Genomic DNA, 27,261 nt, shown 5'->3' with positions numbered 1-27,261 from the left:
TTGTGTATTACACACATTTTAACCATTTATTTATGTCCACACAAAGGATATGTATACAAGGACACAGATAATTATAGGTGCATTAGTCATTAGTGTTACATCTGCAACATCATGGCATGTGTTTTCAAGGTACAACAGGCATGTCACTCAGTACTCTATGGGTCTAAGTAACAGCGTCTCCGCCATATATGACGGCTGCCAATTATAGCACGCACACACACACACACACACACACACACACACACACACACACACACACACACACACACCAATGGCGGAGGAAACCATGCAAGGCAACCAAGGCCTGCACATCGGGAGCAATTAGGGGTTCATCCTAACCAGATGCCCCGAACCACCTAAGCTGGCTCCTTTCCAGGCAAAGAAGCAGCAACTCTACTCCGAGTCTCTCTCGTGTGACTGAACTTCTCACCCTATCTCTAAGGGAGATAAACTTCTCACCCCATCTCTAAGGGAGATGCCAGCCACTCGTCGGAGAAAACTCATTTTGGCCGCTTTTATTTGCAGCCTTATTCTTTGGGTCATGGTGAGATGACCCACACTTCATGACCATAGCTCATGTGGTTCTGTGGGAAGTGTTGAGGGAATATGGGGTGAGGGGGGCCTTGTTGACACCAACAGCTATTATATATATAATAGGATATAGCAGTTTATATCATGTTGTCTATGGAATCTCCCCAAAACATGTTGTGAATGTTTGTTTGATGGACTGGAGTACATAAATGAATAAATAGTTATTCTCTTCCAGATAAACCAGCTACTCGATTTATTTTAATTTAAATGTTTGGTTGAATAGAATAAAACTTATTTTTATAATGGGATGAATCTAGACTAGAGTTGCAATACCCTCCAGTGACTGCCCATTGATCCAAATTGCATTTCCGATCTGCTTATATTAAACACCGTTAAACTCACCAACATTGCAGCTGTAGGGAAAGCTTGAATTATCCTCTTTCAAACTGCAAAGTGTTTGTTTCATAAAAATCCACCGTAGACATGTTACTGTATGAGCTTGACGCATGTCCCACTGGGAGGAGACCCGGGGCAGACCAAGGCGCAGATGGAGGGATTACATCGACTCACTGGCCTTGGAACGTCTCGGGATCCCCCCAGGAGGAAGTCACTAATGATGCTCTGGAGAGGGAAGTCTGGAGCTCTCTGGTGGAGCTGTTGCCCCCGCAACTCGACTACGGATAAGCGGTTGAAGATTAGTGGATGGATGAGTGGGGAGTCAATGGAGTGTATTGCAACTCTAGATTCATATTTAAAAATAAAATAGTGTTGCAAATTGCTTTTAAAGGGAATTGTTTAGTGCCTATATATATATATATATATATATATATATATATATATATATATATATATATATATATATAGGCCTATATATAAAATGTAATTGGATTTCTTATTTCTTAATATGAACCTTGAGCTCTGTGCTTGAATCATGAAATGCAGTTAATATTACACAGTTAAATGAAAAAGGGGTAATTGTATTTTCTAATGTCTTAAAATCGTGAACTTGAGCTATGTGGTTGAATAAAATGCAGTTAATATTTAGTATTTCTAATTAAAATCATGAACTTGAGCTATGTGGTTGAATAAAACGCAGTTACCCTTCAATATCGTATTTCTAATTGCTTTAAAATCGTGAACTTGAGCTCTGTTTCGCCAGGCACTGTGTGTGTTAATATAATACAGCTCCTCCCATTATGAGAGAGAGAGGCAGCTTGACATTGAACCACAGCCTCTCTCTCTCTGTCTCTCTGTCTGTCTGTCTGTCTCTCTCTCTCTCTCTCTCTCTCTCTCCAGTCAGTCAGACTCAGTCAGAAGATCTCCATTTTCTCCAGAGGACCACTCACACACACACTCACCACAGACAGACAGCACCGGCCGGACATTCACGTTAAAGAAGAGCCGACAGCCGTTCCGGAGGGGGAAATAAAATGAATGAAGAATACGACGTGATCGTGCTGGGCACCGGGCTGACGGTGAGGACAGGATGGAGGCTTTTTAATTTAATTTAAATTATAAGAAAAGCGGTTTGGGTCTAAAAAACTGGGCCTATTGATCAGCGCCACATCTTAGCTAACTTCAGTCAGGCAGGGGAGCTTATGGTGCACAGGTTCACTGCATGAACGCTGGTCATGGCGCGACTTCACCCGCTTTGGGGCACGTTTGCTTCCACAATAAAGGTTCATCTTTCTAATGCAACGGATGTTGGGGTCCTCCCCGGGTGGGTATTAGAACCCAAGCGTTCTGTGTTGTTTGATTAAAAATGGATTTTTATCACATCGGTGGACATTTTCCCTCCAGAGTTATAATGTAATCGGAGTGCAATACACCTCCCGGCCGATAGGGTCGCGTAGGTGGATCACGGCATCACGCTGAGGGGAAATGGCCACCGATCCGATAAAAACGCTTTTTTGTTAAACACCGCGGAATGCCCGCGTTCTACAACCCACCCGTAGAGGATCCTAACATCCGTGGCTGTGGAGGGGAGACGTTTATATTCGACACATGACGGGTTTATGTGGACGTTATCGGTGTGAATGTGTCGAGGCGCGTTGAAACGGGGCGAGGTGGCTCCGTGACTGTCATGGCGGCGCCAGACAGACAGCAGGGCTAAAGGGAGCTAATAGAAACAGCCTCTCCTCCCACTGGGGGGAAAAATCTTCACGTTTTTGGCCGCAAAACAACAACCGTTTGGTTTTGTGTGTTTTGTTTTGGTCTCCATAGAAGGAGTTTTATAAGTATAATAGTTAATTACACGCTGTTGGGCGTCACTATACTGCTAATATAAGGAGCTAATGATTAGCCTACTTACAGCTAATGAGCCCTAGTGCTGCTAAAGAAGACGTGTCACCGTTTCAACAAGTCTTACGATGCTAAATGCTAAGCTAAAGTGTCAACATGTATGTCGACACTGTCATGTTGAGGTTTAGTTTGTGAACTGTGTCTGTCAGGGGAATGTTTGTTTGTTTTGTTGATGATAATGCGCCCATTATAATAATTGGCATGGCTGCTAACCCTATAGTGTTGATTCAACAGGCTGCTTCCTTCCTGCAGTTAGCATGCTAACAGCAGTATAGCATCGAAGCTAAGTGTCGGCTGAATAAGGAAGAAGAGGCTCTGCTATGCTAGTGGTTTATAATGTGAGGGTGTCGGCTCTGTAGAGCTGTCAAAACAGAAAAAGCCGATCTGCAAGCCGGCGACGAGCCGCACCGCACCGTGCTGTTGAGCTTGTAGATCGGCCTTTTTAGGCCTTTTTACCCCCTTTTCTTTGTATTGGTTTGATTGATTGAAATATGTATTAACAGTTTGCAGAATTACAGTACATTTCAAGCACAACTCAATACAAAGACTGTTAACTGTGAGTGGACGACCCAATAAAGCATTACACTTGTTTACAAGAGGGTCCACCTTGTTCAATTCATCAAAACATTGTGACATTATTAAGCACCGCCGTCACCCCGTCATACAATGACTGAGAATAGATGAAGTGAAACAGATTTTTATATGAAGTGACTGAACTTATAGACGACCATGATGGGTGGGTGGACTTTGTGCATGCCTCCATGGAACACATCACATTTCAAGTACAACTCAATACTCAAACTGTTAACTGTGAGTGGACTACACCATAAAGCATTACACTTGTTCACAATAGGGCACACCATTTTCAATTCATCAAAACAATTAGAGACGTACGAATATACACAACTAGCCTATAGTCAAAACAGGAACTCATCATACAGGTAAAAAGGGAAAAGAAACATATACAGTGAGGGGTGGGTGGGGGGTAAACTTGTTATATCATGTGTAACTTACAAGTGATCCTAGTTATTGGGTTAAATGTCACAAGTCGAGCCATTTGAGAGATAATAACTAGGCTTTGAACTTGTGTGAGCTGGTTCAATAACTGGCCCCCCATGCATTGGCACCTGCACATACTTTTATTTTCCACCAAATGCCCGCCCGGCCGGCCGTAAATGACTTTGTTAGCAATCCAGCATGAATTCATGATCAGCCTCTTGACCCCTGGAGTCGAGTCTCTTCCAGGGTTCCTGTTGAAGGCTGACATGGGGGAAACTCGTGATCAATGCCTGTAAAACCCATGGACAACCCCCCCCTCCACCCCTCCCATGTTGTACTGTACAGTTAGTGCTTGTCAAAGCCTTCAATCCATTGCATGTGTAGCGCTCAAAATGTGAATCTGGGTTCTAATTTGCGTTCCTTTCCATGAAAATATATATTGTCTTTAGTGTAGTTGCTGAACATTACATCTGAAAATATGTTTTTCCAGAGACCTCCCGAGAAGCAAAGATTTGAGTTAAAATGTTCACTCTGAAAGAATATATATTCAAAGATTTGCGACCACATTTTCATGATTTTTCAAAAATGGCAGACCTACAAGCTCGTAGCGCGGCACTCGGTACCGCGTTATCAGCTTGTAGATCTGTTATTTTTCAATAGCTAAAGTAAAAGAGAATGCTTAAAACACCAAAAGGGGTTCCCGCCCAAAATGGGTTTAAAATCTCTCTGTTGTAGCAAAAACGTAAGAGTAACTAAAATGAACTGGACAGCCAACTAGTGCGGCAACGTTCTTCACGATTCTTCACAAAATGAGTTGTGAATCTATATAGCAATCTTATTTTTTAATTCATTGTGCAGCACTAATTGCGTTTGCATGTAGAGATTGTTTATGATGATCAGTGTTATTTCAGCCTTTCAATCAATGGCATGACTGATAATGTTCCATTAGGAGGATTTCCTGAATATCTACGTTTTATGAGTTCAGTCGACTAAAACGTAAGAGGAAAAATGTTCATCGACTACTTTTTTTCACTGACGAAAACTAAATGGAAACTAAGCTATGATGACTAAATATACTGACAATTTCGTCAACAAATAAAAACTAGACTAACATGTTAGGAAGGGACTAGTGGACAAGAGATCCAGTATAAGTCATTTTACACTTTGCATGCTGTGACGCGTTGTGAGCTTGTAGATTGGCTAATTTCAGCAAGTGTAAAAACAGACTAAAAGACTAAAATCTTATGATATTTAGTCGACTAAAACTAGACTAATACTAAGACATTCCAGGTGACTAAAACCAAAGGAAAACTATTCAAAAGACTGACTAAAGTTAAAACTAAAATAAAAAATTGCTGCCAAAAACAACACCTGCGCCAGACAGTATTTTGGTCATTTGTCTTCGCCAGTGTCTCTGTCTTCTATATCTATAGCAGGAGTAGTCCACCGAGTTTGTCCCCGGCCCAATACCTCCCCATGACTTTATATTGGGGGAGCGGGGACGTTTAAAAGACCAAATTAGAGGAATAATATGTCAGTTTAAATAACATTCAGACGGTTCTTTTTCACCCCCATCATGCTCTCCCTGCTCTGTCATTCTCAACATGGAGTATCAGTTGATGTCGATAAATATAATAAACATTCTTTAGGTGTGGATAGTTTCTCTATCCTGACATATAGGCCAGACTGTCGCTCTGATATTGTGTATATATTAAAAAAAAAACCTGAATCATTATTCTCTAAATTATCTCAGAGTCCAGATATTATTTCTGGGGGCTGGTTTTGGCCGGTTTTGGGCCGCCTGTTGCCTACTGCTGGTCCACAGGGTGTTGTTTGGTCCTGTTGGGGTCATCCTATCAGGATGTGACGGTCAGGATCACTCGTGTCTCGTCAGCAAGACGCCAGGATGCTGAGCTTTACAGCACTGTCCGTTGTAGTCATGTTCAGAATGACGCTGTTAGTTGTAGTCCTGTTCAGAAGGATGCTGTTACTTGTAGTCATGTTCAGAAGGATGCTGTTAGTTGTAGTCCTGTGCAGAAGGATGCTGTTAGTTGTAGTCATGTTCAGAAGGATGCTGTTAGTTGTAGTCATGTTCAGAATGACGCTGTTAGTTGTAGTCATGTTCAGAATGACGCTGTTAGTTGAAGTCATGTTCAGAAGGATGCTGTTACTTGTAGTCATGTTCAGAAGGATGCTGTTAGTTGTAGTCATGTTCAGAAGGATGCTGTTAGTTGTAGTCATGTTCAGAAGGATGCTGTTAGTTGTAGTCATGTTCAGAATGATGCTGTTGTAGTCATGTTCAGAAGGATGCTGTTAGTTGTAGTCATGTTCAGAAAGATGCTGTTAGTTGTGGTCATGTTCAGAATGAGGCTGTTTTGGTCTCAGATGCAGATTTACAGCACTGTTGATGTAGACAGCACATTTTGATTTGGTTCTTAGTTCTTAGTCTTTTTTTACATTTTCATCATACCACCCAATTTGTTCAGGAAATTAATTATTTTCAGGAAAACCTTTTCAGAAAAGCTGCTTTATAGCAGATAGTTTGAGAGGGGGAGAGGTGGTGGAGTTAGCTGCTTTATAGCAGACAGTTTGAGAGGGGGAGAGGTGGTGGAGTTAACTGCTTTAGCAGACAGTTTGAAGGTCCAATGGTGTTAAGAGGTTTGTTGGTACCAACACACAGACATGAAGTGTTGTTCAATAACATTGTTTTGGTTTGGTTCTTTCTTTATGATCCTAGATTACTTTCTATGCATTTGGTGTTGTTGCTTACTGTAGTGTAAGTGGCTCTGGATTAAACCATTGTAGGCGGAAACTCCTTTAGTGTTTTAAGCATTACGTTATACTTTAGCTATTGACAAATAGCAGATCTACAAGCTTGTAGGTCTGCTATTTTTGAAAAATCGTGAAAATGTGCCTGAACTCATTGAATATATATATATATATATATATTCTTTCAGAGCGAGTTTTTAACTAAAATCTTTGCTACTGGAAGGGTCCCTGGAATAACATATTTTCAGATATTTTCGGTGGCCAATGTCATAGATATATTTGGGGTCCTTGACATGAATATGTTTGAGAACGACTGACATAGAAACATGTTTTTTTTTCTCGTTGGCTCAATGGTGGGTGTAGTCGCGACACAGATCCATTCATGACACATTGAGGAAGTGAAAAAACCACAAAACATTAATAGTATTGTAAAACACAAAACGTTGACTGTTACTGTGCTGTGAAAGTGTAAAGCTAATCTCACACATCATGAGTAACGGCGTGCGTCACACCGCAACTCTCACCAAACAAACTCTACTTAAGTCTACTTATAGACCTGAAACCAGATTCTACAAATGTCTTCTAAATCATGACAGTTTTCTGAAAAACGGCAAACCCCATGTTTATATCTCAGTGGTTATGTGTCAGTGGTTATATGTCAATATGTTGTTCCAGGGACCCCTCCCCCCAAGCAAAGATTTGAGATTAAAAAACGTTTGCTGTGACATATTTTCAAAGATTTGCAACACATTTTCACTATTTTTGAGGGGTGCAACCACTCCTATAGACACCTGTGTGTGTGTGTCTGTCTCTGTCTGAGCATGGAAATAGCATATTATCACCACCAAGTGTTACTGTTGCACCACCACTCACTTCAGGCGGGTCTGATTTTTCAAGAATAGCAGATCTGCAAGCTCGTACGAGCTTGCAGATCTGCTATTTTTCAATAGCTAAAGTATAACATAAAACCAAAAGGGGTTCCTGCCCAGAATGGATTAAGGACGACACTGCCCATTTAAATGTTGCACGGTTCTGCCAATAAATATGAATGTAATAAATCTGCCACAATATGATGATGGTGGTTGTGAGATAGAATTCATGGTTCCCTGTAATAAATCCATGAAGGGAGACCCGTCATTCAAGCAGAACTTCTCTTTTTGATGTTGAACGCTGCCAACCAGGGGTGTAACGACATAGTAACTGCATCGAAAAATGTATGGCGACATTGACTTTGTGCTGTGCTGTGCTGTGCTGTGCTGTACTGTACCATCCCTCCTCCCTGGCCTGTGTGTGTCTGTCTGTGTGTGTGTGTTAGGGACAGACCCAGGGACACAGGGACAGACTCAGGGACACAGGTGTCAAAGTTGGGGAAAAAGTTTATTCGGGTGTCTGGGAAGGAAGCGAGCGTTCAGACGAACGAGTTGCTGCTAGCAGAGAGCTGTTCAAACCGTTGGTTGAGAGTTGCTGCTAGCAGAGAGCTGTTCAAACCGTTGGTTGTGAGTTGCTACCAGCAGAGAGCTGTTCAAACCGTTGGTTGTGAGTTGCTACTAGCAGAGAGCTGTTCAAACCGTTGGTTGTGAGTTGCTACCAGCAGAGAGCTGTTCAAACCGTTGGTTGTGAGTTGCTACCAGCAGAGAGCTGTTCAAACCGTTGGTTGTGAGTTGCTACTAGCAGAGAGCTGTTCAAACCGTTGGTTGTTCCAGCAGAGAGCTATTCAAACCGTTGGTTGTGAGTTGCTACCAGCAGAGAGCTGTTCAGAGAGCTGTTCAAACCGTTGGTTGTGAGTTGCTACCAGCAGAGAGCTGTTCAAACCGTTGGTTGTGAGTTGCTACTAGCAGAAAGCTGTTCAGAGAGCTGTTCAAACCGTTGGTTGTTCCAGCAGAGAGCTGTTCAAACCGTTGGTTGTGAGTTGCTACCAGCAGAGAGCTGTTCAGAGAGCTGTTCAAACCGTTGGTTGTGAGTTGCTACTAGCAGAGAGCTGTTCAAACCGTTGGTTGTGAGTGGCTGCTAGCAGAGAGCTGTTCAAACCGTTGGTTGTGAGTTGCTACCAGCAGAGAGCTGTTCAAACTGTTGGTTGTGAGTTGCTACCAGCAGAGAGCTGTTCAGAGAGCTGTTCAAACCGTTGGTTGTTCCAGCAGAGAGCTGTTCAAACCGTTGGTTGTGAGTTGCTACCAGCAGAGAGCTGTTCAGAGAGCTGTTCAAACCGTTGGTTGTGAGTTGCTACTAGCAGAGAGCTGTTCAAACCGTTGGTTGTGAGTGGCTGCTAGCAGAGAGCTGTTCAAACCGTTGGTTGTGAGTTGCTACCAGCAGAGAGCTGTTCAAACCGTTGGTTGTGAGTTGCTACCAGCAGAGAGCTGTTCAGAGAGCTGTTCAAAACGTTGGTTGTGAGTTGCTACCAGCAGAGAGCTGTTCAAACCGTTGGTTGTGAGTTGCTACCAGCAGAGAGCTGTTCAAACCGTTGGTTGTGAGTTGCTACCAGCTGAGAGCTGTTCAAACCGTTGGTTGTGAGTTGCTACCAGCAGAGAGCTGTTCAAACCGTTGGTTGTGAGTTGCTACCAGCAGAGAGCTGTTCAAACCGTTAGTTGTGAGTTGCTACTAGCAGAGAGCTGTTCAAACCGTTAGTTGTGAGTTGCTACTAGCAGAGAGCTGTTCAAACCGTTGGTTGTTCTAGCAGAGAGCTGTTCAAACCGTTAGTTGTTCTAGCAGAGAGCTGTTCAAACCGTTGGTTGTGAGTTGCTACCAGCAGAGAGCTGTTCAGAGAGCTGTTCAAAACGTTGGTTGTGTAAAATGTCAGTGAGGGTCATATAATGACAGCCTCTAAGCCAGCATGATACCCAACTTACCCTTTCATTTTGAACTTATAACCCATTTAGACCTGAGGACGATTCTACAAATGCCTTCTAAATGCAGACAGTTTTCTGAAAAAACCTCATGTTTCTATGTCAGTGGTTCTCAAACATGTTCATGTCCAGGACCCCCAAGATTATACAGTATGTAATTGGCCGCCGACCCCCATCTACAAATATCTTGTTCCAGGGACCCCCCCGAGAAGCAAAGATTTGAGTTAAAAACTTTGGCTCTGAAAGAATATTCAAAGGGAGAGACTGTATCTCTGTCTCTCCCTCCCTCCATGTCAGCGACTATAGGGCTGAGGTTGTGATGACGAGGCCTGGATTGGCAGAGCCTATATTTATTTATTTATATAGACAGGAGGGTAGCCTGACACCTGAGTGACGCCTGTCACTCAAGAGGGGCTCATGGTGACTCGCCACATTTTATTTGTACAGCATTTTACAGAGAGCACTGCGTTTACAGAGTACATCATTTACAGCATGCCCTATAACCACACTAAAGGGTAACTGTCCAACTCCTTGGGTCCAAACGGTTGCAAGGAGTTGACGCTGAAACCGTCTCGACCCTTGTGGTTATGGCTTTACACTGTGACCTTTGACCTTTGGTGAGGTTAGGGCTTTGCACTGTGACCTTTGGTGTGGTTAGGGCTTTGCACTGTGACCTTTGACCTTTGGTGTGGTTAGGGATTAAGCCTCGGACAAAGCCAAATCTTTCTAATTAGTTGATCGGCCCAAAACATTGTGTTTATTGTCATGAAAGGGGGCGGGACTGCAACGCTATCTTGTATATGTATATATATATATATATATATATATATATATATAGCAGTGGTTCCCAAAGTGGGGTCCGGGGACCCCTAGGGGTCCTTGAGGGAGTTCCAGGGGTCCCCAGCTAAATGATAGTTAGGACCCTTATGGGTCTGTAACTAAGTGTGCAAAGTGTGGTTCCATTTAAATTTTTGTGAAGATTTATGTTTTTGTGCTTGTTCTGGATTTTTTTCCATTGTATTCTAGACTTTACACAAGATTGTCTTGTTGTCATGAATGATTAGTTGGTGAGGAGTCGGACCAGAGCTATTCAGTATTTAAGTCCGACATCATTTTGTAGTGCTACGTTACGTCCGGGTCCAAGTGGCAGTGTGGCACCAGCTCCCGTCCGCATCTCATTGTAAATAGAATATCCAAACGCGTGAATCTTTTTACAATGACAGAAAGGAAGCCATTGAGGGTTAAAATGGGTCTTGATGCTTCCAACTCGAGTAGAATTATTAATGTTCTGTATGGAGAGGGAAGTCTGGAGCACTCTGGTGGAGCTGTTGCGACCCGACTAATGCCAGAATTTGGTCAGACTTTTATTGAAAGGATAGCCCCTTGAGATGCACCATCTCATTTTAGAGGGGGTCCCGTACACAGGGAAAAACATTACATACAGTACAGTGCAGTTACACAAATAGACAGTGCACAATAGACAATACAGACATGTACAGTTAGCTTGCTCATCCTCTCCCACCCACTCCCCCCAACTCTTTCTGGACAAGCATATTGAGTACAGTACAGTACAGTGACTTGAAACAGGGGTCAGAAGTAAACCGCAGTACGGGCACTAGTGTTAGTAGCATGAACAGGTTGAACAGGTTGTTTTGAGGTGTGAATACAGGGAAGTCCTGAAGCGTCCGGGAGAGGTCACAGATCTGAGAGAAAGGGGAAGATTTGGGAGAGCAGCAGCTTTGTTGTTTGCCAGTAAATCGGTAAAATGAGACTTTTGTGGTTGATTTAGTCCGACGGAGCGTCAGTATAACTCTATGGGGACACAAAAGCGACACAAAAGTAGGACCTGGAAGTATCTCTGGAGGGGGCGCTCACGTCACGGCTAAAATACTGAATAGAGTATAGACAGAGTTACGCTATGGCTCTGGGGAGGACAGGGCTCTGGGGCCCTTGATATGAAAATGCACCACACAAAGTATCCTAGAGTGAGTTATATTAGTTAGTTAGTGGAGTGGAATCAGGTATTTATTTATTATTTTGCTTGCTTTGCACAATTGACTAACTTCTCATCTCAAGAGAGCGAGAGAGATGGGGATGAAACAGACCCTTTGGCTGAGAAAGCTGGCTGGCTGACTGACTGACTGGCTGGCTGACTGACTGACTGACTGACTGACTGGCTGGCTGGCTGACTGACTGACTGAGTAAGAGTCCTTGTTAAGAAGTGAGTCCGTCGCCTGAATAAAGTCCACCAGGTCACATGACACACACGCACACACACACACACACACACACACACACACACACACACACACACACACACACACACACACACACACACACACACACACACACACACACAGTCTGTGTGCATTTGGCTGTTTCCCCCGTCCGTCCACAGTGCTGTAACTAGAAAAAATTGTCCCTCTGGGCACAGGTCTCCACCAGGGCAGGTCAGGTTGTGGCCTCCTGGTGGCGCTATAAAGTCGGGGCACAGGTCTCCACCAGGGCAGGTCAGGTTGTGGCCTCCTGGTGGCGCTATAACGTCAGGGCACAGGTCTCCACCAGGGCAGGTCAGGTTGTGGCCTCCTGGTGGCGCTATAACGTCGGGGCACAGGTCTCCACCAGGGCAGGTCAGGTTGTGGCCTCCTGGTGGCGCTATAACGTCGGGGCACAGGTCTCCACCAGGGCAGGTCAGGTTGTGGCCTCCTGGTGGCGCTATAATGTCGGAGCACAGGTCTCCACCAGGGCAGGTCAGGTTGTGGCCTCCTGGTGGCGCTATAACGTCAGGGCACAGGTCTCCACCAGGGCAGGTCAGGTTGTGGCCTCCTGGTGGCGCTATAACGTCAGGGCACAGGTCTCCACCAGGGCAGGTCAGGTTGTGGCCTCCTGGTGGCGCTATAATGTCGGGGCACAGGTCTCCACCAGGGCAGGTCAGGTTGTGGCCTCCTGGTGGCGCTATAACGTTGGGGCACAGGTCTCATTTTTGTTCAAAATGGGCCAGTCCTGCAAACTTTGAAAGCCAATGTTAGCCAATTAGGATGAAATATGAAATATCGGACCGATCCCTCTTGAACACATGACTATAGAGATACTGTGTAACGATTTGCGGGATTTACATATTTATGTATGCATGTACTCTGTGTACTATATGTAAACTCTTCATTTCCACTTTCCAACCATTCAGTTGCAGCCATTTTTTTATTTTTGTAAAATAATGTGGGGATGCATTTCTTTTAGAAATGAGTCCCAGGATGCAGGGATGGTCTTTTAGAAATGAGTCCCAGGGACATTTTATGAGTCCCACTTCAACCATGCCATTTCCATTTTTACAAATTGCAGCATTTAACTCCCATTTAATTCATATGGTTATAATGTGGTTATGTAGAAAACGGAAGAAGAAATTATTATTATATAACTAGTACAGTACAGTAGTACAGTAGTGCATCACGTGGATGCAGAGGCCGTTGTTTTATTATTATATAACTATAAAGTGTTTTAATCTCTATGAGAAATGGGGTACAGTGGGCCTGTCAATCATTACATAATCAGCAGTTAATTTGTCATACTCGTTTCCATGAGGAAAGTTGTCCATACATTAAAAAAAAGCATAAATAGCTGATCTACATGACGCGTTGTAACTAAGCTTGTAGATCCGCCTTTTCCACTTTCTTTCCTCTTTTTTTTTATAGGTTGAAATTAAAAGAAATGTCATAAATTTCTTGGTATATTAATATTTCAGTTATTTTGTGCCCTGTGCACTTTCTTATCACGAAGCCTGAAAGGCAAACCGAAATGTAAGTTCCATTCATAATGCTCCAATTTACAATGCCAAAGAAACACAATGAAATCCTTAATGGAGATTATTTGTTTGACAATGTCAAACAGATTGTCATCTTAAAGGAGAATTCCATACTAGAAGGCTTTCTTACCTTTTATTTGTAGTTGTTACGTCCCCACCAAAGAGGTCCAGGTGTTATTTGTAGTTGTTACGTCCCCACCAAAGAGGTCCAGGTGTTATTTGTAGTTGTTACGTCCCCAGCAAAGAGGTCCAGGTGTTATTTGTAGTTGTTACGTCCCCACCAAAGAGGTCCAGGTGTTATTTGTAGTTGTTACGTCCCCACCAAAGAGGTCCAGGTGTTACTTGTGCAAAAGCGCATTATTGGCTATTTCCCCTACTCGCTTTTTTCCCATCACTCAAAAATCAAGCAGCACACTTTACTACTTATTTCGATGGAAATAAGTGAATTAGCACAAAAACCCAACCCCCATTGAGGGCTTGTATTAGTGGAAATGGCCAATAACAATGCACTTTTGCACAAAATAACACCCGGACCTCTTTGGCGGGGACGTAACGACTACAAATAAAGGTAAGAAAGCCTTCTAGCATGGAATTCTCCTCTTTTTCTTTTTATGTGTGTAAACGTGACAGCCAGAGCCTAGTCGGAGACTCTTTCCATGTCCTCATCGCATCTCTCATCACAGCCCCATCCTTAGAGGATTCAGCGGTGGTCATGTGACTGCTTTTTAATTCATGCCACTGTTCACAGTAGCAGCTACATTCTCTTTTTTAGAAGAGAATGTTGTTAAATAAAGAGGCCTTGTGTGTTCCTGTTCCCTGGAATTCTTCCCCTAGCGGGAAGAAGAAATGTGAGCCAGAGTGGAACTCTGTGACTACATGAACTCTGTGACTCTCTCTCTCTCTCTCTTAGAGGGTGACCACAGCTCTACTCCTCCCAGTCCAGTCTAGCTCATTCTGGGGCGGGAACCCTTTTTGGTGTTAGCATTATGTTATACTTCAGCTATTGAAAAATAGCAGATCTACAAGCTCATAGCGCGGCACCGAGTGCCGCGCTATGAGCTTGTAGGTCTGCTATTTTTGAAAAAATCCTGAAAATGTCGCCCAAATCTTTGAATATATATATTCTTTCACAGCGAACGTTTTTAACTCAAATCTTTGCTTCTGAGGGGTTCCTGGAACAACATATTTTCAGATGTGGGGTCGGTGGCCAATTACTGTACATATCATTTTTGGGGTCGTTGACATGAAATATTGAGAAAACAGAAAAAGCCTAAAGTCTATAATAAGCAGAACTGGCAAAACTGCAAACCAGGGTTACTTTGCATGGGCAAAAATAATGTCTGCCAACTGGTTTGTGCCGATTACAAAATGCTAGTCTGTTGCAATCTGACTGTTTAAACCCATTTAGGACTGAGACCAGATTCTGCAAAATGTCTTCTAACTACGTTTCCGTATCGGTGGTGCTCAAACTATTTCATGTCAAGAACCTCTAGCATTCGGTGCAGCGATACGAGCTTGTAGATCTGCTATTTGAGTAGTTTCTGCTATTTGACGAGTCTGAACAAGACTTGTTTGGTGTGGAAGGGACCTTAAGGACCGTTGTGTTTTCTCCTCCCAACAGGAATGCATTCTGTCAGGGATCATGTCTGTCCGAGGGAAGAAGGTTCTGCACATGGACCGGAACTCCTACTACGGAGCTGAGAGTGCCTCCATCACACCCCTGGAAGATGTAAGTAAAGTCTACCGATAATCGCCAGTAGGTCACTTATCCCTCAAATGCAACGGAGCCAGCAGGCTCGCCATGGGAAACGCAGAGAAGTAAATCTGACCCTAACCTCATTCTTTTTTTTTTTTTGTGTGTGCGCACACTGTGCATGTGTGTTGTTATCAGAGAGCCATCTGCATGCGTTCTGAGACAGGCCCTGACAAAGGCTTAAAGAATGACTCAGTGTCAGGGTCTCAAACACACTCTTTTTTTTTTATCCCACGATTTTGCAACCCATTTTTCACCCCTGTGTCAATTATCTAATGTGATCCTGGGCTCTACACACCCTCCGCCAACCTAGTCCCCATATATGGGGGACATGGGGAGAGCAACGGACTTGAACGCATGCTTGCTTCATGCCTGAGTGTCCAAGATGCTCCTTTACACCTGATAGGGGGGGGAGTTTCCCTGGTTGGACGTAGCGCGTGGAAGGAACACGTTATTCCAACCAGTTCCTTTCCCCTCCATCAGGCTCCCCGGCTGGCCAGGGGGAGGCAGTTTAGAGCCCAGGATTACTGCATGTTTTTTGTGAGGGTACCTACCCTAACGTCATTCTTAACCGGCCACGTAAGTCCCCTAACCTCATATCAGTCTTAACCGGCCACGTAAGTCCCCTATAACCTCATATCAGTCTTAACCAGCCACGTAGGCTCCAGGCGAGCCTGCCTTTTCGAATGCATTCGAGTGATAAGTGATACTCTACAATACATGGTCTTTTCTCCTCAACCATCCCGTCTCTCTACATGGTCTTTCTCCTCAACCATCCCGTCTCTCTACATGGTCTTTCTCCTCAACCATCCCGTCTCTGGTCTTTCTCCTCAACCATCCCGTCTCTGGTCTTTCTCCTCAACAATCCCGTCTCTCTACATGGTCTTTCTCCTCAACCATCCCGTCTCTCTACATGGTCTTTCTCCTCAACCATCCCGTCTCTCTACATGGTCTTTTCTCCTCAACCATCCCGTCTCTCTACATGGTCTTTCTCCTCAACCATCCCGTCTCTCTACATGGTCTTTCTCCTCAACCATCCCGTCTCTCTCCCGCCAGCTCTTCAAGCGCTTCAACCTCCCCGGCAGTCCTCCTGAGTCCATGGGGAAGGGCCGCGACTGGAATGTGGACCTCATCCCCAAGTTCCTGATGGCCAACGGTACCACATACACACCAATAGCACCTCCATGACTGTAGTTCTTATAGCCAACGGTACCACATACACACCAATAGCACCTCCATGACTGTAGTTCTTATGGCCAACGGTACCACATACACACCAATAGCACCTCCATGACTGTAGTTCTTATAGCCAACGGTACCACATACACACTAATGGCACCTCCATGACTGTAGTTCTTATAGCCAACGGTACCACATACACACCAATAGCACCTCCATGACTGTAGTCCTTATAGCCAACGGCATCACATACACACTAATAGAACCTCAATGACTGTAGTTCTTATAGCCAACGGTACCACATAGGCACATACACACTAATAGCACCTCCATGACTGTAGTTCTTATAGCCAAAGGTACCACATACACACCAATAGCACCTCCATGGCTGTAGTTCTCATGGCCAACGGTACCACATACACACCAATAGCACCTCCATGACTGTAGTTCTTATGGCCAACGGTACCACATACACACCAATAGCACCAACATGACTGTAGTTCTTATAGCCAACGGTACCACATACAAACCAATAGCACCTCCATGACTGTAGTTCTTATAGCCAACGGTACCACATACACACTAATAGAACCTCCATGACTGTAGTTCTTATAGCCAACGGTACCACATACACACTAATAGAACCTCCATGACTGTAGTTCTTATAGCCAACGGTACCACATACACACTAATAGAACCTCCATGACTGTAGTTCTTATAGCCAACGGTACCACATACACACTAATCACCACAGAACCTCCATGACTATAGTTCTTATCACCACAGAACCTCCATGACTGTAGTTCTTATGGCCAACGGTACCACATAGTACACTAATAGAACCTCCATGTGTGGTGGTCCTGCTCACCTGTTCCGTGTTGTGTTCCTGCTCACCTGGTCTGTGTTGTGGTCCTGCTCACCTGGTTTGTGTTGTGGTCCTGCTCACCTCAGGCCAGCTGGTCCGCATGCTGCTCATCACGCAGGTGACTCGCTACCTGGACTTCAAAGTGATCGAGGGAAGCTACGTCTACAAGAAGGGAGCCATCTACAAGGTCCCGTCGACCGAGGGAGAGGCCCTGCAGTCCGGTAGGTCTTATACACACACCTACAAGGTCTGGTAGATCTTATACACACCTCTACAAGGACCGGTAGGTCTTATACACACATCTACAAGGACCGGTAGATCTTATACACACCTCTACAAGGACCGGTAGGTCTTATACACACATCTACAAGGACCGGTAGGTCTTATACACACACCTACAAGGACCGGTAGGTCTTATACACACACCTACAAGGACCGGTAGGTCTTATACACACATCTACAAGGACCGGTAGGTCTTATACACACATCTACAAGGACCGGTAGGTCTTATACACACATCTACAAGGACCGGTAAGTCTTATACACACACCTACAAGGACCGGTAAGTCTTATACACACACCTACAAGGACCGGTAAGTCTTATACACACACCTACAAGGACCGGTAAGTCTTATACACACACCTACAAGGACCGGTAAGTCTTATATACACACCTACAAGGACCGGTAAGGACCGGTAGATCTTATACACACACCTACAAGGACCGGTAAGGACCGGTAGATCTTATACACACACCTACAAGGACCGGTAGGTGTTATACACACACCTACAAGGTCTGGTAGGTCTTATACACATCTACAAGGTCTGGTAGATCTTATACACACGCCTACAAGGACCGGTAAGTCTTATACACACACCTACAAGGACCGGTAAGTCTTATACACACACCTACAAGGACCGGTAAGTCTTATATACACACCTACAAGGACCGGTAAGGACCGGTAGATCTTATACACACACCTACAAGGACCGGTAAGGACCGGTAGATCTTATACACACACCTACAAGGACCGGTAGGTGTTATACACACACCTACAAGGTCTGGTAGGTCTTATACACATCTACAAGGTCTGGTAGATCTTATACACACACCTACAAGGACCGGTAAGGACCGGTAGATCTTATACACACCTACAAGGACCGGTAGGTCTTATACACACACCTACAAGGACCGGTAGATCTTATACACACACCTACAAGAACCGGTAGGTCTTATACACACACCTACAAGGACCGGTAGGTCTTATACACACACCTACAAGGACCGGTAGGTCTTATACACACACCTACAAGGTCTGGTAGATCTTATACACACACCTACAAGGTCTTTTAGGTCTTATACACACACCTACAAGGACCGGTAGGTCTTATACACACACCTACAAGGACCGGTAGGTCTTATACACACACCTACAAGGTCTGGTAGGTCTTATACACACACCTACAAGGACCAGAGGTTCCCAACCACTGCTGCGTGGGACATGTCCCACTGGTATGCGCGAGAAGGGAATCCCCAAGTTTTCCCGACAGTGAATCTATAACCGTGCGTCACCCGGATCAATGATGTGTTTTGGTTTGATTTATTTATTAGAGCCCCATTAGCTTACTGTACCTGACAGCAGCTACTCCTCCTGGGGTCTCAAAAACATCATCAAAAACAAGTATTTCATGTCATCACATACACCAGTCATACAAGACAATACAATACAATACAGCGCAAAACATCATGGCATGTCTAATACTTTTGATAGCTAGCTCGAAGTACAATTCACATTGACATCGTGGTCATTGACAATGATACTGTATAACGTTATGATGTGATATATTAATATAGCAGCGTGTTAGGCTACTCGAGGCCAAGGTCATCTGTCTTCCGTGTTTTGGTACGATGATGCGCGACCGGCCGCGACGCATACCTTAACGACCACCACCTGTCTCCTTAACGACCACCACCTGTGTCTCCTCCTCGAAGGTCTGATGGGCATGTTCGAGAAGCGGCGCTTCAAGAAGTTCCTGGTGTTCACCACCAACTTCGACGAGAATGACCCCAAGACCCTGGAGGGCGTCGACCCCCACAAGACCACCATGAGGGACGTCTACAAGAAGTTTGACCTGGGACAGGACGTCATCGACTTCACGGGACACTCCCTGGCTCTGTACCGCACAGACGAGTACGTTGGTTTGACCTGGGGATAGGGACACTCCCTCACAGGTGGTCCCCAGCCAACATGATGGACAGTTGTTAACCAAGCGAGTTAAGAGTATTGGCATGAGTGCCTCGCCTAGAGTAGTAACCTGTGGGGCTGGGTAAATGCACTGTATTATTTTTATGTATTTTTTCATTTATATCAAGGTCAAGGTAAACTTTATTGTCCACAAGGGAAATTTGTCTTGGGCTTTCACCCCAGCTACAGCCACACATAAAACATCAATGACAACAAAAATACATTACAGAGGAAGACACAATATTACACAATTGCACACATGATGTGGATAATCTGGCCTCACGTAGTTACCGCTGTTTCAGAGCCTCGTTCAGCATCTTAGTTGATGCTGATGCAAACGATTTTTTTAATCTAATGTACTTCCACTTTGGTTCTTTGTATCTTCTCCCAGAGGGCAGGCGTACAAACTCGCCATTTAAAACATGGGTAACATCACTGACAATGTTTTGAGCCTGTTTTAATGTAGCTTGCTCATAAATAGACTGCAGAGAGGGGAGTTGTCTTACCCCTATGATCTTCCCTGCAGTCTGCACCAATCTGAACAATTTGGACCTCAGTTGCAGTCAGTTGCACATATGTGATGTACTGTCTTACCTTGTGGGCCACGAGCCTGTAATAAAGTTTATATATTTGTGTTTGAGCAGATCACCAGCTACCACGGAGCTGTAGCAGAGAAGTTGACCGTTGCAAGATGGTTGTTGTTGTCTGGATGCATTAACCAGGTCTCGTTGTGTTGTTCAGATACCTGGACCTTCCCTGCCTGGATGCGTTGAACAGGATAAAGCTTTACAGCGAGTCTCTGGCCAGATACGGCAAGAGTCCATACCTGTACCCGCTGTACGGCCTGGGGGAGCTGCCTCAGGGCTTTGCCAGGTAGGGAGCGCTGGAGACCACACACTACACACTAAGGCTGTACCCTAGCCCTTATTTTAGGACTCGAACTTCGGCAGGAATTTTCGAGTGAACATTCGGACCATTTGTTTCTAATTAATTAAAAAAATAACCGTCTCGATCAGAGCGTCTGAGTAGCAGTTTTCGGAAGGGCGGGGGAGCAGTCGGTTTGGGGGGGGTTCCCGACGGCTGCGCGTCGCTTCCTCCTCTGACAGAGGGGAAGCGAGTAAGAGACGCCGTCAGAAGCCCCCTTGCTCTGGAAGGCCCCCTCACTCAGACACACAACGTGTGTTGTTGCGACAATAACATACAGCCTACCGGTATGTAAGAGGAATATAAAGACCGTATATAAAGACCGTGGCGCAAAACTTCATATTTACCCTGCTCTAATGCAACAAAAGTGTGTTCTTCCACACTCACAAGAAGTGGGCACAGGGAAAAAGCAGATCTTCCGTGACCGTTTTGCTTAACAATGATCAGAGTTCACTCCTTTTTGCTATCATGCTAGAGAGCATATGCTAATATATTATGGCTGCTAGTAAGAAAAGCGATCATGCTGGCGTGTGTGTGTGTAGAGAGAGAGAGAGAGAGAGAGAGAGGTCAGTCTCCAATCACCAAATGAATGTGCACAGCAGAACAATAAGGGGAGATTCTTTAAAAAATCATAACTTCTGACAGGAATGCACTAGAAACTTACTTTTTTTTACATGTTCATATCGCATTCTCGCTGAGATATATTCTCAAGTTAATAAAAAAAAAATATATATAATAATAATAAATATTTTTTTTTAAAATAAAAATTATATTTAAAAAATGAATGGTTCAAGCCCATTAATTAAGATTCGAGTGCCAACCCTAACGAGCGAACATTCGAACCTTGAATGTTTGGGGACAGCCTTACTACACACTAACAAAAAGGGAATACCCAAACTCTTGAGTATAGTTCTAGATTCAGACACCTGTGTGATCTCACTTCTATATTTGAGCCAGAATGGTTGCAGCACTAGAGTTGGCTGTCCAGTTCATTTTAGTTGCTCATGTTTTTGCTACAAGAGAGAGTTACATATTGTTCTTTCATATTAATTCTACGGAGGAACCTGTTCTATATTGTTTCAAAACGAGCACCACTCCACACCTAATCAAAACAAAGAATTCAGCTGCTCTGTTCTCCCAGAGCGCAGTAAACTCGGTGGCTAGGCTAGCTAGTTTCTTGGGACATTTGTGGTCGTAGTGACTACATCTGTCATTACAAAAAATCAGTGATGCTTGGGGAACTCGACTTCGTCTCGTTCCTGACCGCATCACTGTCGTGGCAATAATCACATTAAACCACACCCTCTCGTGTAATATTGCTTAATTAAGTGTCATCTACGGAGGATCCTACATGTTATTGTTTTATATTGTTTCAGATTAAGTGCCATCTACGGAGGATCCTACATCTTATTGTTTTATATCGTTTCAGATTAAGTGCCATCTACGGAGGATCCTACATCTTATTGTTTTATATCGTTTCAGATTAAGTGCCATCTACGGAGGAACCTACATGCTGAACAAACCTATCGAAGAGATCGTCATCGAGGATGGCAAGGTGGTGGGAGTCAAGTCAGAGGGAGAGGTGAGGACATGAGACTTTACTCTATAGCAGATCTACAAGCTCGATCTTGTAGATCTGCTATTTTTGAAAAATGTGTGGCACAAATCTTGGAATATATATTATTTCAGAACGTGAACGTTTTTAACTCATATCTTTGCTTCTGGAGGGGGGGGGGTCCCTGGAACAACATATTTTCAGATGGGGGTCGGCGGCCAAATACAAATAATTCTGGGAGTCCTTGACATGAAATAGTTTGAGAACCACTGACATGGGGTTTTCTAGAAAACTGTCAGGATTTAGAAGCCATTTGTAGAATCGTCCTCAGGTCTAAATGTGTTTTAACACCTTCGCCCCGTCCTCCCCCTCCTCCTCCTCAGATCGCCCGCTGTAAACAGCTGATCTGTGACCCCAGCTACATGATGGAGTGCGCCACCAAGGTGGGGCAGGTGATCCGGGTAATCTGCGTCATGAGTCACCCCATCAAGAACACCAAAGACATCAACTCCTGTCAGATCATCATCCCCCAGAACCAGGTCAACCGCAAGCACGGTGAGTCCCCCAGAACCAGAACCAGGTCCACTGCAAGCATGGTGAGTCCCCCAGAACCAGAACAGAACCAGGTCCACCGCAAGCACGGTGAGTCCCCCAGAACAGAACCAGGTCCACCGCAAGCACGGTGAGTCCCCCAGAACAGAACCAGGTCCACCGCAAGCACGGTGAGTCCCCCAGAACAGAACCAGGTACACCGCAAGCACGGTGAGTCCCCCAGAACCAGAACAGAACCAGGTCCACCGCAAGCACGGTGAGTCCCCCAGAACCAGAACAGAACCAGGTCCACCGCAAGCTAGGGTCGGGTGACGATACGAATCTATCGTCAATCGTGTTTTTACGAGTCCAATCGCAGATTATTCTTTTTATTAGGCGATTTATCACGGCGATCATTAAAACGTGAGATGTTCATATGGAGTTAGTCCGCTCACTCTCTCTCTAGCAGGGAGGCTACTGTACTGCCTACTGTACTGTGTTGTTTGCGCTCCGGAGTCCGGACCCATGCAGTTTAATAATATACAGTCACACCAGAATGCACACTGCTGTCTCGTGTCTCGTCACAACCCAATGCGTGACCCGTGAAGTCGGGGGTGAACAATCAAAAAAGAGAGAAAAGGAAAAAGACGGGAGTGACAAATCGTTAGCAACAACAACAAGCTAAGCTAACGGCGGTGGTGGTGTTAGCTTGTTGCTGCTGATTCAATGCACTAATTGAACTTCACTTCATCTCCGCCTGTAATCTAGGTTATTTTGTTATTGACAACGTGAACGAACCCTGAAACCAGTGCTGCAAAAACAGACAGATCTACAAGCTCTCAACGTCTTGCAAACGGCTCTGCAGAGACGGGCGCGTCTGCGGCGCAGTTTGCAACGCGGTGAGAAAGAAATCACACCCGTGTGAACTGAGTGGTGCATTGTAGTCATGTGTGTGTGTGTGTGTCCTTACAGACATCTACGTGTGCATGATCTCGTTCGCCCACAACGTGGCGGCTCAGGGGAAGTACATCGCCATCATCTCGACCACGGTGGAGACCAACGACCCCGAGACGGAGATCCAGCCGGCCCTCGACCTGCTGGAGCCCGTCGAGCAGAAGTTCGTCAGCATCAGCGACCAGTACGCCCCCACGGACCCAGGCGCAGACAGCCAGGTATGGCCCTAGTGGCGCAAAGTGCCCATACCCGAGGCGGGTATGTTCTCCCTGTGTCCCCTAGGGTAGGTACCCTCACATGTTCTCCCCGTGTCCCCTAGGGTAGGTGCCCTCACATGTTCTCCCCGTGTCCCCTAGGGTAGGTACCCTCGCATGTTCTCCCCGTGTCCCCTAGGGTAGGTGCCCTCGCATGTTCTCCCCGTGTCCCCTAGGGTAGGTACCCTCACATGTTCTCCCCGTGTCCCCTAGGGTAGGTACCCTCACATGTTCTCCCCTGTTGGTGTTTCTAGCATTATGTTATACTTTATCTTTTGAAAAATAGCAGATCTACAAGTTTATAGCGCGGCACCGAGTGCTGCGCTACGAGCTTGTAGGTCTGCTATTTTTGAAAAATCATGAAAATGTGCCTCAAATCTTTGAATATATATTCTTTCAGAGTTTCAGTTTTTAACTCAAATCTTTGCTTATGGGGGGTCCCCTGGAACAACGTATTTTCAGATGGGGGTCGGCGGCATATTACATATAATTTTTTGGGGACCTTGACATGAAATATTGAGAACCACTGATATAGAAACATTAGGTTTTACAGAAACAAATTGATTTTTATTTTTTTTCGACGTCAGGTCCAAATGGGTCTTAACGTGTTCTCTCTCTCTCTCTCTCTCTCTCTCTCTCTCTCTAGATCTTCATCTCTCGTACGTACGACGCCACCACTCACTTCGAGACCACCTGCGACGACATCAAGGACATCTACAAACGGATGACCGGCTCCGAATTTGACTTTGCCGAGATGGAGCGCAAGAAGAACGACATCTTCGGCGACACGGATTAAAGACGATATGAGAGTCGTTGTTGTCTTTGACGCGACGTGACGTGACGCACGGCGCGTCCACAGCACTCCTGAATGTCCGATCCGATGTATCGCTGCCGCGGAAATGTTCCAACAAAAAAAACAAAAAACAAGATAGAAAAAAAAATACACACAAAAAAAAAATCGACGGCAATGGGCCGGGCGGATCCGAGTATACGTTTTCTGCCCATTTCAGGAAAGTACATGATATAGAATGATAGTGTTGCTCGATAGCAAACGGGGGGGGGGGGGGGGGGGTATTAATATATAATCACATTCAGTCATAACAGTCAGACAGGTGTTGCACTGAATTATGGTTAAGATCTAATAATCCTCTACATTCTCTCTGTATCCGACGGACCTTGTTTTGGCAGGGTGGCGTAGTCCAAAGATGCCAAATCTAAAAAACAAACAAAAGAAAAGATCAATCAAAAACCAGTCGCTCAGATCTTTTCAGTGTGGGGGGAGGGAGGGGGCGCTGGGGTGGGGGGGGGGGACGGGGGGTTGGACGGTGAATACAATTTTTGTTCAAAACTTATTAAAAATGTATGTATGAAATGAAAAGAAAAAAGAATCAACCTAAGTGTTTGGGATGCGATATGGAGTTCTATATATTTTTTGTCTCTTCTACAGGTATTGTTCTTGTGAGAGGGAGAACGTTGGCTTTGGCTTAATCTTTTCCCCATTTGTATCGTTACGTTAATTAATGTTGTGTGTGCGGTTATTAGCAGAGGTGTGTTTCCTTAACGGGGCTTCGGCTTCTAGAGAAGCCTTTTTCTTAAAGAGGTTGTCTAGTGGTAGCCCTGGTCCAGGACGTCTCTCTAGCGCCCCCTCCTGGCGGCACACGGGACGGAACATTCCAACTGCTGTGCGCGAGGGCTCTGACTTTAGTAAAAAAATTAAAAAAATGAATAAACTAAACCACTTCGCTACTCACCTGAACCACGGCTGTTTTGTGTTGTTTTAACCCATTTAGGGTTTAAAAATGTATTTTTAAAATGTATTTGTTTCTATATCAGTGGTTCTCAATATTCCATGTCAAGGAGCCCCAGAATTATATGGAATTGGCCGCCGACCCGCGTCTGAAAATGTTGTTCCAAGGACCCCTCCCAGATGCAAAGATTTGAGTTAAAAACGTTCGCTCTGAAAGAATATATATATTCAAAGATTTGCACCACATTTTCACGATTTTTCAAGAATAGCAGACCTACAAGCTCGTAGCGTAGCTGCCGTGCCATGAGCTTGTAGATCTGCTATTTTTCAACAGCTAAAGTATAACTTAATGCTTAAAACACCAAAAGGGGTTCCGGCCCAAAATGGGTTTAAGTGTATATTCTCCAGGCTGGGAAGCGTTTCTGTATTATTATATATATGTTTTGGTTTGGTTGTAGAAAATGGAATTATGTCCACCAGACATATATTTTGAGTGGTACAACCACTCCAAGGAACAGCAATGTCCGTGTTAATGAGCACTAGTATGACTATTAGTACCAGTAGGGGCGCTGTTGTGCCAGAAACAGAGAGAGATATAGTGCTGTACTGTTGCCTGCTAATGAGAGAGAGAGAGTAGGAGGAGGAGGAGGGGGGGAGAAAGAGAGGAGTTGCACCACTCAGTTCACATGGGTGTGATTTTTTAATTTACAGCGTGGATCCCCATTTGACAATGTATGCCAATGAGGACCCCCATGAGAGAAGATATTCTCAGCAGAAGAGCGACTGGCTGGGGCGTTGGACAGAACTAGTCTAAAGGGCCTTGTAAACGAGAAGTGAGGAACACAGGCGTTAATTGTTGCCTGGATCAACGACAGGTCTACTGTTGTGTCAGAGACCTCCCTCCAGTCTGAGGCACAGACCTCCAGGTCTGCTGCAGAGTGGCGCGACAACGAAAGCGTAAAAATATATATATCGCTTCACGTTTGAAAGGACCAGGGCGAGGTGTCTAGACTAGGTACCTTTTAAATTATTAACCAGCGTAGATCCATAGTGATTTGTAAGGTTGAGTGGTTCATGATTGGAGGGGGTTCGTTGATTTTATTTTTCTCCATGTTTTTACCACTTATGGTGTCTGATCATCTCCAGCCATGGGTCTGAGCATCTCCAGCCATGGGGTCAGCCCTGGTCGCCATGCAAACTACACTGTGTTAATTAAACCCTGAGTGGAATAGTAAGAGAGTGGCGGCACGCTTTGATCTCGCCGCAAAGCGGGGTGCTATGGGCTATAGTTCCAAACATTAGGAACTATCCCATTGAGACAAAGCGGGGTGCCTATGGGCTATAGTTCCAAACATTAGGAACTATCCCATTGAGACAAAGCGGGTGCCTATGGGCTATAGTTCCACACATTAGGAACTATCCCATTGAGACAAAGCGGAGTGCCTATGGGCTATAGTTCCAAACATTAGGAACTATCCCATTGAGACAAAGCGGGTGGCTATGGGCTATAGTTCCAAACATTGGGTGGTTCCCAACAGTGTGGTTGTGAAGGAAGGCTGAGGGAAGTAGTGTGGTTGTGAAGGAAATAAATATAAATATTTTCACGATAAATAAAAAAAGCAGACCTACAAGCTCGTAGCGTGCCACTCAGTTGGCTTGTAGATCTGCTATTTTTCAATAGCTAAATTATAACGTGTTTAAAACACAAAGGGGTTCCAGCCCAAAATGGTTTAAGGGCCCCGTAATGTCTGTTTAATAAAATATATTAAAACCCAATATATATATAAAAAGAAAATGTTGGGCTCAAATGGTTTCTGTACTGCAAAGTAAAAAAATAAGAAAAAAAGTGAAAAACCGAATCTGTTTGTTTTTAATTATTCATGCCTAGTATGATTCCATGGTTTAATCATTATTAATATTTGGTTCATTATGCATCTATTGTTCAAAGACATTTGTATGACTTTGGAACTTTGGACTATATAGAATGATAGTCTTGGATTGATTGAATACTTTG

At 44.6% G+C, this 27,261-nt stretch overlaps 1 protein-coding gene across 1 annotated transcript; it reads left to right on the top strand.

Annotated features, from left to right (window-relative positions):
• The first annotated feature begins 1,840 nt into the window (after positions 1-1,840).
• On the top strand, positions 1,841-24,565 carry gdi2 (GDP dissociation inhibitor 2). Its single transcript, XM_083758128.1, has 10 exons — positions 1,841-2,006; positions 14,861-14,968; positions 16,049-16,148; positions 17,123-17,257; positions 19,030-19,228; positions 20,024-20,155; positions 21,689-21,788; positions 22,145-22,316; positions 23,265-23,464; positions 24,147-24,565. The coding sequence occupies exons 1-10, from the start codon at positions 1,962-1,964 to the stop codon at positions 24,294-24,296; spliced, it is 1,341 nt and encodes a 446-aa protein (XP_083614254.1). The 5' UTR covers positions 1,841-1,961; the 3' UTR covers positions 24,297-24,565.
• The last annotated feature ends 2,696 nt before the right edge of the window (positions 24,566-27,261 follow it).

Source organism: Protomyctophum parallelum, assembly GCF_964188405.1.
Source record: "Protomyctophum parallelum genome assembly, chromosome: 22".
Taxonomy (NCBI): Eukaryota; Metazoa; Chordata; class Actinopteri; order Myctophiformes; family Myctophidae; genus Protomyctophum; species Protomyctophum parallelum.
The sequence above is the reverse complement of the archived record's forward strand: the minus strand, read 5'-3'. Positions and strand labels throughout refer to the sequence as shown.

Bases quoted from the DNA above. Each gene is read 5' to 3' on its own strand.
- gdi2 (XM_083758128.1), top strand. From the start codon at position 1,962: ATGAATGAAGAATACGACGTGATCGTGCTGGGCACCGGGCTGACG. The intron at 21,789-22,144 runs GTGAGGACATGA...CCTCCTCCTCAG, and splicing joins GAGTCAAGTCAGAGGGAGAG to ATCGCCCGCTGTAAACAGCT. The intron at 22,317-23,264 runs GTGAGTCCCCCA...GTGTCCTTACAG, and splicing joins CCAGGTCAACCGCAAGCACG to ACATCTACGTGTGCATGATC.